This window comes from Eriocheir sinensis, chromosome 23, assembly GCF_024679095.1.
Source record: "Eriocheir sinensis breed Jianghai 21 chromosome 23, ASM2467909v1, whole genome shotgun sequence".
Taxonomy (NCBI): Eukaryota; Metazoa; Arthropoda; class Malacostraca; order Decapoda; family Varunidae; genus Eriocheir; species Eriocheir sinensis.
The window spans coordinates 20,247,748-20,265,937 of record NC_066531.1 but is presented as its reverse complement, the minus strand read 5'-3'; the positions used below and the strand labels follow the sequence as shown (position 1 = coordinate 20,265,937).

The 18,190-nt window shown below is 46.6% G+C and overlaps 1 protein-coding gene across 7 annotated transcripts in view; it reads right to left on the bottom strand.

Annotated features, from left to right (window-relative positions):
* Positions 1-300: 300 nt before the first annotated feature.
* LOC127002541 (demethylmenaquinone methyltransferase-like) overlaps positions 301-18,190 on the bottom strand; it is a 119,887-nt gene continuing 101,997 nt past the window's right edge. The window contains exons 3-6 of one of the 7 annotated variants that reach the window (XM_050868612.1): positions 5,010-5,122; positions 4,325-4,417; positions 1,674-1,786; positions 307-1,317 (exon numbers count right to left, since the gene is read on the bottom strand). In XM_050868612.1, the coding sequence (XP_050724569.1) occupies positions 1,237-1,317; positions 1,674-1,786; positions 4,325-4,417; positions 5,010-5,122 (400 nt within the window). In that variant the 3' untranslated portion in view covers positions 307-1,236. Of the gene's footprint in view, positions 1,318-1,673; positions 1,787-4,324; positions 4,418-5,009; positions 5,123-18,190 lie in introns of all 7 variants that reach the window. The other 6 variants (XM_050868616.1, XM_050868613.1, XM_050868615.1 and 3 more) reach the window with 6 other exon arrangements.

The window sequence follows — 18,190 nt, the reverse complement described above, 5'->3', positions numbered from 1 at the left end:
GTTGATCGTTTCCGCACTGACTACTTCTGCGGGGAGGCTGTTCCAGTGGCGGACGACTCTGTTCGAGGAAGGAAGTATGGAGGAGGGAGGGATGGGAGCGAGAGGTTTTATTCTTTTCGTTAATCTTTGTTCTCTCGTTCCATCTCATCCTTCCACATGCTCACTGCCACATATACTTCACTGCTCTGTTACTTAACTTTACTTTCAGATCATTTCACTTTACTTTCAGATTAAATACGTTAACTTCCTCTGCATTACGCCACGTAGGGCTACAGCAGACGCTTTTAAAATTAGGAACAGCAGACACATTTAAAATTAGGAAGAGTAATCACTTAAATTAACCTGAGAAACAAACAAAGATTAACATGATTCTGAGGGGAAGTAGGCACCCGTTTATTATATATATATACATGTCTGTACATCATCAAGACCCCAAGACCCAGACCAAGCATTCCTAAACGTATACTATAGTCGCAGCACATGAGTCTGAGGTCTTCGTTATCGTGCTCTGGCAACTTGCTATTACACATGCACACACACATACAGTTACATAATCAGCGATCTTATTTTTTTTTTACAACAGAGGAGTGGCCGAAAGGTAGAGAAGAGCTGTGTGGGTGGAGCCCCTCACACGTGCGATGCATACCCCATACGAGAGCGGACAAGGCCCCTGTATATGGATACCAGCGGTGCGGGGGAGAAGAACTGGAGGAGACGATACAGAACGCCCAACCTCGAGGAAGCTGATTTAGTGAGAGAAGAGATAAGAAGTTTCCAGTTAAGATTTCGAGTTAAGGACAGACCGAGGATATTTAGTTTTGAAGAATTATAAGGTGACGTCTGAGTGTAGTTGAAGAATAGGGGATAGGTGTTTGGAAGATTGTGTCGAGATGATAGGTGGATAAATTAGGGTTTTGAGGTATTGAAAGACAGAAGGTTCCTTTTATCCCAATCGGAGATGATAACAAGGTCTGAGGTTAAGGATTCTGCAGCCTCAGCCTTATAACCTAAAGCAGATTTTTGCGACAATTTCAATAATATGATTAATACTGACAAATGTGCCCTATGCGTAGACTATCATATAACATCGTAGACGTCATGATACCACGATAATTCACACCTCAGTCTCGGGTGCCGCGACGAAAGCCAAGGCTGTTACATAGAGACGGCCTTGGCACAGCACAACTATAACTCCTCCTCCTCATCTCTCTCCTTTCCCTTCCCTCCTCTTCCTCCTCACTCAGGCTTAGTGATGCGGAAGACGAAGACGAGACCCTCCTTGTCACAGAAATAGTTTGGGACGATGCGCCGCTCCACCTGAAGGAATTATGACCATCATTTCAAATACGTGACCTTCTCCCCCTGGCCAGCTCCTGACCATCTCCTTATACCAGTGTGTCGTGACAGGCGCCCATACAGTGAACAGCCCCGCCAGACAGAAAACTTGATTAGAGTAAATGTTTTATTGTACCAACGTTGCCAGATAGTTGTACTCAGCCTCTTATATTTACCAACTTTCGACTTCAAATATGTCTCCTGGGGCTCAATAACTAGATTCATTTATATCTATCGTTGAAATAGTTAATTCCTGATGTTTCTTGGCAATAGTTAGGTGTCAAAAAACGGTAAATACTATGCTCTGAGTACGATAATCTGGCAACGGTGCTCCATACCTTCTTCCACTTCCCGTCCGCCTCCAGCTGGTCCATGTAAGGCTCCAGCTTGTCCTTGTAGGAAGGCACGGTCTGTAGGTGCTCATGGCGCATCACGATGATCACGAAGCCTCCTGGAGTGCCGGAGAGGAGGAAATCAGTTAATCATTGGGACATACGCTAGGGGGCGCGTCATCTAGCCCACCCTAGGAAGACCACCTCAGGGTTTACTCCAGGCAAATCTGAAGTCTCTATGTAGGCTCTTTCCCATCCTAAACGGCGCCTAAGTTCGCCTGTTTGAAAAGCCTCTCGTAAAAGTTGCTGGGATTACCATGAACTGTTGCGATCCTATAGTGATGGTTCTTCACGTCTGTCACGATCTTCAACGGGAAAACCCGGTGAATCTTCTCAGTGGCCTTGGGAAATAGTCGTGGCGGAGGATCGGCAGGCCCAGGAACAATGCTAACCTACGGGTCCTCGCACGAGTATCTAAACTGAGGGTCCAGCTTCCAGCGCCTTCACCCACTCAGCGGACCTTGCAAAACACACACACACACACACACACACACACACACACACACACTCACACACACACACACACACACACACACACACACACACACACACACACACACACACACACACGCACTCACCAGAGCCTTCGCACTCCTACTAACCATGAACTTTACATTTCAGCCCGGAATCGTGCCAAATGTATTCTCCGAATTACCAAAACCTCTTTCATCAATAGAAACTGTCAACAACTTGCTTTTTTTCTAATTCTTCCCGTGACTTCTGGCACTTAGCCAATAAGATCTCCACCACTTTCACTTCTTCTTCTTTCCCTCCTCTCCATAACACTTACGGGAGCACTGCCGTCTCATCTATCTCTAAGGCTAAAGTCTTTGCTCAAACTTTCTGTAAGAACTCCATCCTGGACGATTCTGGGCATATTCCTCCTACTCATACCCCCTCTGACTCCTTTATGCCTGTTATTAAGATTCTACATAATGATGTCTTCTATGCCCTCAACTCTCAGAAGGTTTATGTACCTGATGGAGTGCCTCCTATTGTCCTTAAAAACTATGCTTCCATGCTGACACCCTGCCTGGTCAAACTCTTTCGTCTCTACCTATCAACATCTACTTTGTCTTCCTACTGGAAGTATGCTCGTTCCAATCCCTCAAACTATAGCCCTGTAGTTTTACTTCCTGTTCATCTAAAGCTTTTGAATTAATCCTTAACCAGAAGATTCAAAAGCACCTTTCCACTTATAACCTTCTATCTGATCGCCAGTATGGGTTCCGCAAGGGGCGGTCCACTGGCGATCTTCTTGCTCTCTTAACTGACTCTTGGTCATCCTCTCTAGCCGATTCGGTGAAACTTTCTCAGTTGCGCTAGACATATCGAAAGCCTTCCATAGAGTCTGGTACAATTCTTTGCTTTCTAAACTGCCCTCTTTTGGATTATATTCCTCTCTCTGTTCCCTTATCTCCAGTTTCCTTTCCGGCCGTTCTATCTCTGCGGTGGTAGACGGTCACTGATCTTCCCCTAAACCTATCAACAGAGGTGTTCCACATGGCTCTGTCCTATCACCCACTCTCTTCTTGTTATTCATCAATGATCTTTCCATAACAAACTGTCCTGTCCACTCATACGCCGACGTCTTCACTCCGCATGATGCAACTTCTTTTATTAGAAGGCCATCCCAATAGGAAGTACACGACTCCAGACTGGAGGCTGCAGAACGCTAAATCTCAGACCTTGCTATCATTTCCGATTAGTAGAAGGAACCTTGTGTCCTACAATGCCTCAAAAACTCAATTTCTCCACCTATCAACTCGACACAATCTTCCAAACACCAATTCCCTATTCTTCGACAACATTTAGCTGTCACCTTCTTCAACACTAAATACTCTCGGTCTATTTATAACTCAAAATCTCGAACTGGAAACTTCATATCTCCTCTCTCGCTAAATCAGCTTCATCGAGGTTGGGCGTTCTGTATCGTCTCCTCCAGTTCTTCTCCCCCGCACTGTTGCTATCCATGCACTGGGGCCTTGTCCACCCTCGTATGGAGTATGCATCTCACGTGTAGGGGGGCTCCACTCACAGTTTTTCTGGACAGAGTGGAGTTTAAGGCTCTTCGTCTCATCAGCTCTCCTCCTCCAACTGATAGTCTTCTACCTCTTAAATTCCGTCGCGATGTTGCCTCTCATTCAATTTTCTATCGCTATTTTCACGCTGACTGCTCTTCTGAACTTGCTAACTGCATGCCTCCCCCTCTCCCGAGGCCCTGTTGCAGACGACTTTCTACTCATGCTCATCCCTATACTGTCCAAACCCTTTATGCAAGAGTTAACCAGCATCTTCACTCTTTCATCCCTCACGCTGGTAAACTCTGGAACAATCTTCCTTCATCTGTATTTCCTCCTGCCTACGACTTGAACTCTTTCAAGAGGAGAGTATCGGGAGAGGAGAGTATCAGGACACCTCTCCTCCCGAAACTGACCCCTCTTTCGGCCACCTCTTTTTATTTTTTATATTTTTTTATAGGAGCAGCAAGTAGCGGGCTTTTTTTTGTGTTTATTAGTTTCCTTTCTTTGTGCCCTTGAGCTGTCTCCTGTGTTGTAAAAACACTCACTCACTCACTCACTCAATCACTCACTCACCGTTCTTTGCGACGCGCACCAGGTCGTCGAGGCCACTGAGTGGGATGTGACCTTCGCCCATACCGCCCGAAATGACCACCAGGTCGTATGTGTCTGAGAGAGAGAGAGAGAGAGAGAGAGAGAGAGAGAGAGAGAGAGAGAGAGAGAGAGATGTAGAAGAAAAATACGTATATTAATCTTTACATATGTAACAACAACAATAACAATAATTCCACTCACACAGCTCTCCTGGACAGAGTGGAGTCTTAGGCTCTTCCTCTCATAAGCTCTCCTCCTCTTACTGACAACCTTCTACCTCTTAAATTCCGCCGCCATGTGGCCTCTTTTTCTACCTTCTATCGATAACTTCATGATGACTGGTTTTCTGAACTTGCTAACTGCATTCCTCCTTCCCTCCCGCGGCCCCGCTGCACACGACTTTCTACTCATGCTCATCCCTATACTATCCAAAACCCTTATGCAAGAGGTAAACTCTGCAACAACCTTCCTTCGTCTGTATTTCCTCCTGTCTATGACTTGACTTATTTCAAGAAGAGTGTATCAAGACACCTCTCCTCTCGAAATTGACCTCCCTTTTGGCTACTCTTTACTTTTATCTTTTATGGGAGCGGCGAGTAGCGGGCTTTTTCTTTGTACTCTTGTTGCTCTTGAGCCGTGTCCTTGATGTAAAACAAATTACTATAACCTTTGGGTACGGTGGAGTGTCCGCTGCCGATAAACTCCAGGAAGTCATTGGTATAGATGCCAGTCTCCCGCTGCTTCATCATGCCCTCCGACGGGTCCACAGCGTCTATGTGCCTGTGGGAGTGGCTGTAGTAATAGCAGTAGTAGTAGTAGAAGTTATAGCAGTAGTAGAAGTTGTTGGGAATCAGTAAATTTACCCTACCCAACAGTTAGGTCACTCGCAAAGTGAATAACACACCCGTCAGACAATCCCAAACAAACAAGTGCTTACCAGCTATTAGGTGGTGAAGGTATCCAACAAGCAACCCAGACAGCCGAACAAATAATAATCCTACCGGATCCGTGTAGTAAAATCTATCTGTCTCAAATAACTGCTGGGGGCACTTAGCTGAGAAGGGTTTCAAAAGATATTGTTGTCACTGAAGTCTCGTTGCCGGGTGTATCCTCAGTCAGGTAATAGAAGGCACACTGTGTCCGAGTTAATGGGTGGGGTGCAGTGCCTTGGTCTTTACGTTGTGAAGGCTAGTGGTGGAGTGAGAGAAACCAAACACGTGGGTCTGAAGCGATATTTGGATTTCTCTCGCCAGATGGCGTGGCTTTCCGCTCTGTTTCCATCGGTTAAATTATCCTTGCTCTTTAATTATAATTCAGCAAGGACAATTAGTTATTATTTCGTGAAAGGAAACAATTCACTATTGTTATTCCTTTCATGGTAAATATGGTTAGTCTCCAGCCAGAGAATAAGTTGATTCTGTCTCGGTTTGGGAGCCGGTGACCGAAGAATTTAAGTACCATCCAAGGCTTATTTGAGCTCAGACGATACTCATAGTTGGTTTGAACTCTCGGCCCGAGACTAGTTCCATAAGGGAAATAGTTAATTTGTCCAATCCCCCGGTCAACTGGCCTAATTCCTAACATAGTATAGTCTATCGATTTTAACTTGACCCCTTGGGCGCGACACAAGGATTCCCCACGAGGAGTGATGTTGCACCAGCGCGGTGGCACATCACTCCATTACTCTCCTCAGAGAGGGTGGCTCTCTCTCTCTCTCTGCATGGGTGCGCAGGGCGCGAGTGTGATAACTACTCCATTTGTCCATTGTGGCGTAACGCTGAATGGTGCGGCCTGGCGCCTGTTGCCAAGGTCCGTCAGGCGGCAACGTTGCATGAGCCACGTTGCCAAGTGATATGGAAGGTTTACTGAGTCGTTGTCTTTCCCTCATCTCAAGCCATTCATAACACCACGCAGTCGTATTATGAATGTATATATTCCATAAATAGATAACGTACAGACTAACAGTGAGACAGAACGCCATGCGCAGGTCATCGCTAGATCTGTAAACAATGGGGTTTCCCCAGGCTGCCACAGGGCTCCATTTTAAGTTAGAGTCGATGGACTATAGTAATGCCGCCCTGCCCGCTCTCAGTTCCCACCCAGTGCCCCTGCCTCTACACAAGCTGCTTTAATTTCCAATACATCATCTTTATCTCTTGGCGCTGGACTCGTGTTGAGGCTGAGGCACTGGCAGGAGGCAGTGGACAGGAGGGTAGAATTTGGTATGGCGACTGGAGAGCCTCCTGTTTGCGGCCCTGCGGCACCCACCTGAAGCCTTCCCGGTGGAGTTTGCTGCCCACGCAGCCCGTCCCGGCTGCCACGTCCAGCACCCTGGCTTTGGCTCGCCGCTCCGGGGGCACCCGACGAAGCGCCTCCTCCAGCGTGATGGCGGGGCCGCGGTACCCGCCTTTCCCGAACAACTGAGGGGACGGGGAAGCGGGTTGATTACGGGTGGCGTACCCCAGGGGCCTCATCACTTCACTCCCGGACCTCACGGAATAATCGCCGGTTTAACGCAATATCATTCCAGCGATACTCCATGATTCTGCGTAGGCACTTGGTACTGAAGGCATCTCTCTCTCTCTCTCTCTCTCTCTCATCATCTCCTCGTAGTTCTCGGACCACTGTCGTAGCCGGCCGCCATCTCCTCCGGCGTGATACCCGGCCTGTGGACGTTCTCGTTCGCCCTCATTGCCACGTCGCCCCGGCTGCCGCCCTCAGACATTATCCTGCAGCAGGGAAGAGACGGGAGAATCACAGGCAGGGCATTACTACAGTACGGAACAATTCCTTTATACATCCTTTAGATATTTACGAAGGTAGGTACGGTTTTCTAGCCCCGCGCCGCACTCTTCGCTGATGTGCCGGCTGGCTCTCAAGTTCCGCCCACCTCCATGACAGGTGTGGCCCGCCTCTCTCTCTCTCTCTCTCTCTCTCTGTAATGAAGTAGACGAAGCAATCACATAGTTAGTGAAGCGACGATAGCTTGGCTTAAGAATAGACTGGATAGCTACATGGACGAGGATGACATGTGATAGTGTGGTGTGGGTGCAGTTAGGCTCGCCATCTTATTGCAGGGCCAGCTGTAGTTGCTCTCTCTCTCTCTCTCTCTCTCTCTCTCTCTCTCTCTCTCTCTGTGTGTGTGTGTGTGTGTGAGAGAGAGAGAGAGAGAGAGAGAGAGAGAGAGAGAGAGAGAGAGAGAGAGAGAGAGAGACTCGTGATCAGGCTGTGATGAATGAACAACACACACACACACACACACACACACACACACACACACACACACACACACACACACACACACACTGCCAGGCTTCACGGTCTGACAGGGCGGCAGCTCGAGCCCGCTCAGGCCGGATTCTTTCCGTTGACTAGGAGTGGTTACTATCCCCCCTTGAGCAAAGAGGATGGGGTGTGTGGTGTGTGAGGTCCTGGCAGTACCCATAGATTGACGATAAAGAGCACTTGCTCATGTGGGGAGGGTACCTGTTGCTGGCGATTACGAGTTCAACACGTGATCATGTCATTTTTGGTCATTTTCCCCCTCTGAGGGTGGGATTACAGGTGACAGAGGCGATGGATTTACCATCCCCTGTATGCGTCGGCCTTGATACACGATCGCGTTGCTTTCAGGGTTTATGGTTATGTGCAGGTCTTTCATGGCGTTTAATCCTAAGATCCCATCCACAGGTAAGGCAAACCTGCTGGAGACATAAAAGAAATCTCGAAAGGGACATACTTTTTCATGTAAGCTGACTGTTAGTGGTACTCGCCCAAGGATTCCCAAAGTGGTACCTGTCACGCCTACCACATTCAGGTCGTTCTCTTGGAGCGGCCAATTTTCCCCACTCGCCTGTCGTGTCAGTGACCTGTAAGCGGAGTCGGAGATGACATTGACTGTGGCACCTGTGTCTACCGCTAAGGTGAGTGAAATTTTGCCCACCTTGCAAGGGAGGGCAATTATGCTTGTCCGTCCCAAGGCGGCAATGACGGAGTCAAGTTGCTCCCAAATAGTATTTTCCTTAAGGGACACTTGGATGTACGCCTCGGGGCTGTCACGAAGTCATGTCTTTTTATTCTGAGAAGAGGAGTGTGGTTTACTGTCCGCTGAAGACTTGTACTTCTGTTCCTCCCTTTTTTCTTTTTTTTTTTTTTTTTTACGTTGTTGCCTATTGCCCCGGTAGGCATCTTCCCGGAGGGGCCTGATGGTCGGCCCAAGGCTTCTTCCAGGTGGGGCCTGATGGTCGGCCCAGCCCGTTCAGGCGCAGGCGAGTGTTTATAGTGGCGCCATCTTGCACTGGCTCATGCTGCCCCCCGGAACTCGTACTTGATTCGCTTGGACGGCTTCCTCTAGAGTAAGGGTTGATGGGTGGTCTTCAGGACAGCATGTGGGTAGTTTTAAGCCACTCGGCGGTGACCGAAAAATCCGAGTGGTAGCGTGAGGATTCGAACCCGCGTCGTCCATCACGCGGCGAATGTGGATCCAGTACGCTATCACTTCGGCCACCGCCACCTGGCCTTTTGTATTGCATAACAACTGTCTGAATCATGAAAACAATTCCCGTGGATATGGCAAAAGGCAGCCTTCCGCTGATGGTTTGGCCTAGGGTTCCTGTGTGATGAATGATGCCCGCCCCTGTAACCTCCTGACCTCCTATCTGAGCCCTGTCTTGAATGTGTTGATTCCCTACGTTTCGCGAAACAAGAATGTTCAGAATGTCCTGATTGTTTGCAAAAACCACAGGTGAGAGATGCCTTACTTTGTGCTTGCAGTGCTGCGGCCGTTGCGAGGGGTTGATGGTGAGGGTGTTCCTGAACCTTGACTTAACTCTGAGACGAGGTCAACCAACTTCCTGCTCGGTTTGAAGGCCAAAGGAAGGCAGAACGGCGGTTCTTCTGAAATATTAAAAAAAACAACTCGAAAGCTGTCTTCACCTGGTGCTTTTGCATACAGCCTCCTGGAAGCCAGAGCGCGTCTTCTAGGCTCTGACACAGTCAACTGCCAGCTGATTGCCCTCAATCATGGCGTCCCAAATCGGCTTTGTTGAGGAATTTTTTGGAGGACTCAACCGTGTGTGCCATCTGTCTAACGATGCTTGGTTTACTCCGCCCCGAAGATTTTTATGAAATTCCTTTAAAAACCTCATAGTTTACACCAGTGTCCCCTGAAGCGAACGCTGAGGACTGCATCAAATTCAGTGCCCGAGAGCCTGGACGTAACCGTGCCCGCAGGACAGCGATTTTATCATGATCTTCCGTCGTGGAGGACTTTACAGTGGCATGTTCACACAAATCTAAAACTGTCGCGCCGAAAGTCGGTCTCGCCTCCTGAGAATCGTCGAATATTGGCGTGAGTTGGAATGAGCTGAATCGGGGCGGGGGAAGTGGTGGGGCCCCTGGAGGAGGGGGAGGTGGATCGACAGGCATTGTGATCGGCTGAGTGGGGTTAAGTATTCAGACGAACCTGAAGGTGAAGGGCGCTATCCCTTGGGAGGGAAGAGTACGTAGCCCTGATCGCAAATTCACCACATATAAATCACCGGTGTTTGCACCTTGCTCCAATTCCTCCTCACTTGAAGGACGAGCCAACTGTTTAAAGGTGTCGCCGAGTTTAGCGAGAGTGTCTTTGTTCATACTATGGTGTAAATCATTTACAAAATAGGAGCATATGTTGATAGCTGTAAATATGAACCAATAAACGCAACGTGTATGAATGAATAGTTTGCGTTGAAACCCTAAAAAGGCAAACAAGAATGGCTAGCAAGGTGCCTGTTTAGACGTAATAGAAGTTAAGGTTATAATGGAATGCCCTAATGATATGGGTATATTGAAAGAATAACTATATAAACAAAGTGGTATGTTAAGTGAGTATACCATTGAAGCTCACGTTTTCTCTCGAGCGGTGAAAAGAAAACGGAGGCAGGGCACATTGAAGAAGATTAACTTTGATCAGGAAACTCACACTATACTCTATATACTCGCTAGCAAACAATAAGAAAGAATCAATATCGTATGCGAATGAACGTTACTCTCACAATTATGACTGATTAACAGTGTTAGGAACACAGAAATAAAAAAATCGTGCCTCTGCACGGATAATAATGAAAATAAGTCGAGTCGGCATATTTGGACAAGAAAGGAATATCCACAAATACCAAGATTAATCAGCTGATGTAGTGGAGAGGGCGACGGCTTGTGACGCCCTGGGGTACGTGCAGTCGTAGGCGCGTCAGGGAACCTCGGCCGCGGCCACAGCGGCGGTGAGAGGTGAGGGATGGGCTGACATCGGAGGACTCGCAATGGAGGTTGAAAAACTGCTGACCCAGCAATTTGAGCGTCCGCGATGGGATCCGGTACACTGCCGCCAGACGTATGATGGCCGCGTCGTCCTTGTTATAGTAAGAGATGGGCGGCGGTGGCAGATATGACGACTTGGGTGTGTAACCTCTTGAGAAGACCCCTTGCAAGAAACGGTTGTGGGAACAGCTTGCAGTCACCGGAAGATGGCCGCGGTACCTTTGCTGACTGTTTGCCGGAAGAGGTTTGGGCCGATGCTCCCGGCAGCGGCGGTGTTGCCGCCAGCTGTGGAGCGAGGGGCATGTGGGGTGTCCCAAGGTCAGCGGAGCGTGCCTCCTTGTTGCTGGTGTGAATACTTCTGCCGTATCGCGGAGTGGCTTGCAGCGTTCGTAGCAGTGCTGGCTTGAAGCGGGGGAGCGGCTTGTAGATTGTGGCCCTCGCTTTCGGCTGCCTAGGCCTGTGGGTGTGCTCGGGGCTTGTAGGCTTGACGCCTGTAGAGTTGCTTGAAGGTGGCGTGCTCGAGGCTTGTAGGCTGGACGCCTGTAGAGTTGCTTGTAGCTGATGTGCTCGAGGCTTGTAGGCTGGACGCCTGTAGAGTTGCTTGTAGCCGGCGCCTGGTGACTTGCTTGTAGCCGGCGCCTTGTGAGGTGCTTGTAGCTGGTGTGCTCGAGGCTTGTAGGCTGGACGCCTGTAGAGTTGCTTGTACCTGGTGTGCTCGAGGCTTGTAGGCTGGACGCCTGTAGAGTTGCTTGTAGCTGATGTGCTCGAGGCTTGTAGGCTGGACGCCTGTGAGATGCCGCGGACGGCTGGTGCGTTGCCGCGGACGGCAGGTGCGTTGCCGCGGACGGCAGGTGCGTTGACTCCTTCTTCCCTTGTACGCCTGTCCCCGGAGTTTGTTGGTGAGTTCTCGTGGCTTGGAGGAGAACGAAGTAGCGAAGGCACAGGCCCGGGCTGACCGCTGCCAACCAAATGTAACGGGCTTGTCGGGGGGCGTTTAAAGGGTGTTGATTAAGACTTCAGCTTCCTTAAGGCGAATTATATTCGTAGCCGTTATGTACAAGAAGCGTCGGAGCGAGAGCGACTGTCGTTGTGTGTCAGTCGGACTCTCGTGAAGGAGTCGCGAGTTACAGGTTGGAAAATAATTGTTACAATTGGTCACGTACGTCAAGGTGACCTCCGCGCACCATCGGAGTGCGAAGTATACAAAACTGAGACGGTAAACACTGACGGACGACATTCCTATAAGGTGGCGTGATCTATCTGTCGTGGGTTTTTCCATTGACAATTGTATGCCTAATTCGTGGTGACACACACACACACACACACACACACACACACACACACACACACACTGAGTTTTATCATAAGTAGTATTGATTGATTGATTGATTGTTTATTGTTGCATTTAACAACAAAGGAGAAGGAGGAAAGTGTCGATGCTGTCTCACTTCCTCTAGCAATGCCACCTCGGCCTCCCGGCTCCAAATATTGTTATCTGCATCTGTCATTTCTTGTTTTATTGGCGCCGACATGTTGTTTACCCAGACGCCAGTTGGCAATACAAGACGGACACGCTCAGCTGCAGAGAACTTGCCGCGAGAAGAGCTCCCAGACCCAGACCCATACCAAAAATGCTGCCGCGCCTGTATTGCCAGCCGCGAATTGCCAAATGTAAAGCCGCCTTTAGAGGTGAGGTTCGTGATTTAAATGAGAAGAGATCGCAAGAAGAGAAGAGGGAGTTTTTTTGGAGAGTAATGGATATGAAAGTGAGAAAGTAGTTCATAGGGTCGAGAGGAAGAAGGGAATAAAACTAACAGAAAAGGAGAAAGGGTGGAAAGTGACATATACGAATATTAATGGAATACTTTCATCGTAGATAGAATTAACGACTATTTGAGAGACAAAGAACCTGATATTGTGGGGCTGACGGAAACTAAGTTGTGACTCAATTGAGGTGGTGGGGATTGGAGAAGGTGCAAACAACATATGGAGGAGAGACAGAAAGATAAAACAGGGAGGAGGTGTGATGTTAATGGTTAAAAAAAGGCATTAGGGTGGAGGTGGTAATTGAGGGTGAAGGCTTGACAGAGGTGTTGAAAGTGAAAACTGTGGGTGCTGAAGGAAGAAGGAGGCATTATGTAGTAGGGTATGTGCCCCCATGAACAAGCGTATGGGGTTGCGAGAATATAAACAAATGATACAAGAGACGGTGAGTTGCAAGGATGAAATGTTGAGGGCGTGTGAGAGAATACTTATAATGGGTGATTTCAACTGCATGGAGGTGGAATGGGAGGATTGGGAGACGCAGGGAGCAGACGAGTCGTGGGGAGGAAGACTACTGCAACTGGCAGTGGAACATGTGCTGACTCAGTGGATCAAGGAACATACCAGATTCGGGAAAGAAGGCGAGGCATCAAGACTAGACCTGGTATATATTTAGTAAGGCGCCGGAAATAATAGAAAATCTTAACGTAGATTGTCCAATAGCGAAGAGTGACCACGAGGTTGTGGAATTTGAAGTATCAGAAAAGAAAACGATTGACCGAAAAGAAAATCACAAAATTGGGAGAAGCAACTACTGTGACTTTGTTAGCATGAGAACCTTTTTTGAAAATGCAAATTGGAGTGGGTTGTACAAAGCCAAGAGTACACAGGATAAGTGGGAGGAGTTTTTAAAGCTATACAAGGAAGCCGAAAATAGATATGTCCCCAAGGTAACCAAAAAGGATGTTGGTAAAAAGGAGTGGTTTAACAAGAGATCCGAGATAGTTAGAAAGAGAAAAGAGGAAGCATGGAAGGGATGGAGGAGACGAAGAAGAATTAACTCGTGGAACGATTTCAAACAAGCAAGGAATGAATATACAAAGATTAGAAGAGAAGAAAAAAGGAAATATGAAAAATATATAATCGACAAGTGAAAAGACCTACCCAAACTATTTTATAGACGTGTGAACGGCAAATTAAAGAATAGAGAAAAAATCGATAAACTGAAAATGGATGAAACCACATATGAGGACCCAGCAAAGATGGCAGAGGTGATGAATAACAGCTTCCATAGAATTTTACAAAAGAAGAATTTGTACAACCCCCGGGCCAGGAAAAAGGAAGAGTTATGCAAGAGATTCAGTTAACGGTGCAGGAGGTCAAAGAAAGTTTGAACAAATTGGATGTAAGAAAGGCGACGGGGCCGGATGGAGTATCAGGGTGGATCTTGAAAGAATGTAGTGATTAACTTGCAGAGAAACTGCACTCCATAATGAGTGCCTCTCTGAGTGAAGAAAAGGTACCACAAGATTGGAAGAGAGCAAATATAGTACGATACCGATGTTTAAGGGAGGCAAGAGAGCGGACCCATTAAATTACAGACCGGTATCACTCACTAGTGTGGTTGCGAAGGTATGTGAGAGAGTGTTTAAAAACAGGTGGGGGGTTTTATTTTAAAGTGAGAAAATTATATCGGTTTTCTATAGAGAGAGAGAGAGAGAGAGAGAGAGAGAGAGAGAGAGAGAGAGAGAGAGAGTGCACACGTTCACACGTGAATGCTGATGAAGGAGCGGAACATCAAACTCTCGACTCTAGATAATACGCCTCGTCTTCTCTCTGGTGTTATTATTTTGTAGTGATATCTTGGTTTAACATGTGTTACATACACATGCTACATTTATTTTCACCTCTTAATTATGGATAAAGCCTCCCTTACACTTCCTGAATAGCAGTGAACCTCTCCGCCACTCACAGCCGAACACGACGAACATCGTTTATTCACAACAACACTTGAGTAGCACTACTGCGACGTTGCCGGTTGGAGGGAAGGCTTACCACAGTGGGTACAGGAACTCATTTCCGCAAATGTACCAGGAACATCAACAGCTCTCTCCTCCTGAATTTTGCAAAATCCAGAAAGTTGAGAATTGCGGGTTCCTGGTACCAGAGACCAGAGCTTTCTTTTTTTTGGATCCTGATGGTCGGCGCAGCCCGTTCTGGCGCAGGCGAGTGTTTATAGTGGCGCCATCTTGCATTGGCTCATGCTGCCCTCCCAGAGCTCATCTTTGATCCTAGAATCTAGAGCCCGGGTTGATAGGTGGTGGTACTCTGACGACATTCTCGTAAATACTCGTTGGAGGATCCTTCAGAAATGCAAGGTTTACCGGAGTGCTGCGTTCTTTGCAACTGACCATAGGCTTGTTGTTGCAACACTCAAGCTTCATGTTAGGTCAAAAAGAATCTCGAGATGGAACACTACTGTGTTCCTTGCTGGGAAGCGGGACCAATACAGGGCTCTGTCGCGTAGGACTAGAGCTCTCCTGAGGAGAGACAAGGAGAGGTATGTCAGGAGTCTCGCTGAGGAAGTCGAGGGCCATTTAAATGCGAATGACCCCCGACCTGCTTATTGAGCCGTGAAGATGCTCCGCTCCAAGTCTCCCTCTTATTAGGTGAGCACTATCCGAACAGCTGACGGCTGCTTCGTGTCTTACATGAATGGGCAGAGGGCACGTTGGGCTGAGAACTTTGAGCAGCTGTACATGGTGGACTCTCCACGTCGGCAGCTTCTAGTTGCTGGGTTACAAGTGGTGGATGCTGACCCACCCATTGACGAAAGTTCATCCTCTCTGGTTGAGGTCAAAGAGGCTGTGGCTAAGTTGAGGGGTGGGAAGGCACTTGGCATGCTGTCCGGATCTTCAATCAACCTTAACTTCAGCAACTTCGGTCAAGAGGAGCACCGGGAGGCAGCATGGGCCAAGCAAGTCATACATCACGCCAGCCACCATAAATAAAATTAGCTTGCGCCACTAACAGGCTGGGGCCGTCTATAACGCCCCTCAAAAAACCCTACCGGCGCTACAGACAGCACAAAAAAGTGTAGCAAATCTGAGGCATTCCAGTGGAAAACAAGTTCGCGGTCCTCGGCCTGTGTTTCTGGAGTGACGGGAGGAAATGTTGTGGGCAGCCCGGCGTGGCGATAAATCTCATCAATGTATTTTAGTCTATCCGATCCTGATCTGCGCATGCGCAGAACCCAATGTTTACTATCACAGAGTGTTGATATTAGTTTGTCCAGGCAAGATGGCGGCAATACAGCATGCTAGTTTTTATGAGAGAATGGCCAAATTCCAGGATGACATTCAAGGGTTATCACATTTATCACATTTACCGACATACAAGGGGTATAGGTTATCACATTTATTACATTTACCGACATACAAGGGGTATAGGTTATCACATTTATCACATTTACCGACGTACAGGGGGTGCAGGTTATCTCACCAATCACATTTACCGACGTACAAGGGGTGCAGGTTATCTCACTTATCACATTTACCGACACAGAGGAAGGTGGGGCAAAACGGCACCCTTAAGGTTTCACTCCAGATTTTGCATTAATTTTGTAGTATATTCAGAGATAGCTGGTATTTTTGCAATCTTTATTCACTATTAAACAAAATAAACTCTCTTTGGAAGAACTACTTTGGATCCTTTACTCATGAATTAAAAAAAATAAAATAGCCACAAGTGGACCATTTTGTACTACGGTCGGGGCAAAACGGACCTCACGTATGGGGCAAAATGGCCCTCATATGGAAATGCTTGGTAACATGCCAAACATACGTTTTGACAGATAATCACATTAGAAAGATTACTTAACAAAACTAAAATAATCTAGTTCTTATTCCATTAGAAAACAATTGCTCTTAGGCTCAGTAGCATGAACAACAATGAATTCCAAATGAAAAGTGATATTACCTTCCTGAACATCAAGTTCTTATTCCATTACAAAAATAAATGATCTGTGGCTCAATAGCATGAACACCAATGAACTCTCATGAAACTACTCACAAGTGAAAGTGAAATTACCTTTCTGAACATAAAAGTTCTTAATGCATTACAAAAATAATTGTTATTTTGCTCAATAGCATGAACAACATGAACTCACAAACGAAAAGTGATATTACCTTCCTGAACATAAAATTAATATTCATATAAAAGAAACAGAGAACACTTTGTCCTTATCTTTGTTCACTGAAGTTGTGAGTTAGTTAGCAGCAAAAAATTATTATTATTGTTAAGTGGGCCGTTTTGCCCCAAGGGTAATGAAAATGTTAACAACAATCTCAGCGGAACAATGGCGGTGCAGAAAAATGTTTCAGTAGTCAGACTCATCCACAGAGTAATACCAAAGAATCATGCAATAACACATGAAATTATGAGTCACAGTACTCCTATAAACACGATTTTATCAGACCCTTACCAATAGATCAGCTGGTGATAAAATATTCTGGGATTTTTCACACACAAACAAACGACGACGTCCAAACTTGCCCCGATGTTACAGCTGACTGATGAGCCGAGGAGTAAGTCCATATCATTATCAATAGCTGGCAGAAGCTAAAAACACAGAAAACGGGGTGGTCCATATTACCCACCTATGCCATTTTGCCCCACCTCCCCCTACAAGTGGTGCAGGTTATCTTATTTATCACATTTACCGACATACAAGGGGTGCAGGTTATCTCATTTATCACATTTGCTGACATACAAGAGGTGCAGGAATCAACTTTCATATTTCACGCATTTTCCAAATTCAAAACATACGTCATCATTTACTTTCATAAAAAACAAATATAAACTCGCGTGGGACAGATCACAATAAGTAAGCTAGAAAAGACATAGTACCGTGCCGAAAATAATCCGCCCTGTGTATGTAAACAAAGTCCGCGCATGCGCAGATCAGGATGGGATGTTCACCCATAGCGGATCGTTGGCAACACTGCTTACATCACAATGGCCGCTTCCCCGCTCCAACGAAAACAAATGTAGGCTATGCCTTTTCACTGGTGTTCTAATGCGATTCTGTTGATTTCTCGACCTCATTTGAAATGCATATTAGTCGATTTCATGCTCCCCCACCAAAAAACCCCGTGTTCCCACAGGTCCCCCAAGATCGTTTAGGGAAGGGGATAGGCATAACTTGAAAATAGGCATAACTCGAAAAGTAGACATTTGCGACGGAAATGAGGAACAAAATCACGGAATTCTCTACATCTATCAGCAGAAAAACATGAACCACGTGAGAAAATCGTTGGTTGGGTGAAACCGTAAATTGACAGAAAAAAGTTACTGCAAAATTATAGCAGTTTTCTTAAATGCATAATAATAACTTAGTATTCGTAAATGCAAAGTAATGGCTTAGTTTCATAAATGCAAACGAATCGCTTAGTATTCTTAAATGCAAAATAATAGCTTTGTAATTCAATTCACAATAGCCTACTAGTTTCTTAAATGCGCCGGCTGGCATGGTCGATGACGTCATTACATAACATTGTCAAGCGAGAGTTAAATGGTTTCATCATTATATATTTTTAGATCATATCAGAATATTTGTGCAAGTTATCAATGTTTTCTTCGTATTTTCTTAGGGAGGACGTTGCAGGAATGAATACAACATTTATTCAAATGCATAATAGCCTTGTAAACAACTTTAGCTGTCCTTGACTAAATTTGAACGAAATGTAAAAAGAGACATTTTCCTCCACAAATTACAAACTTGTTATC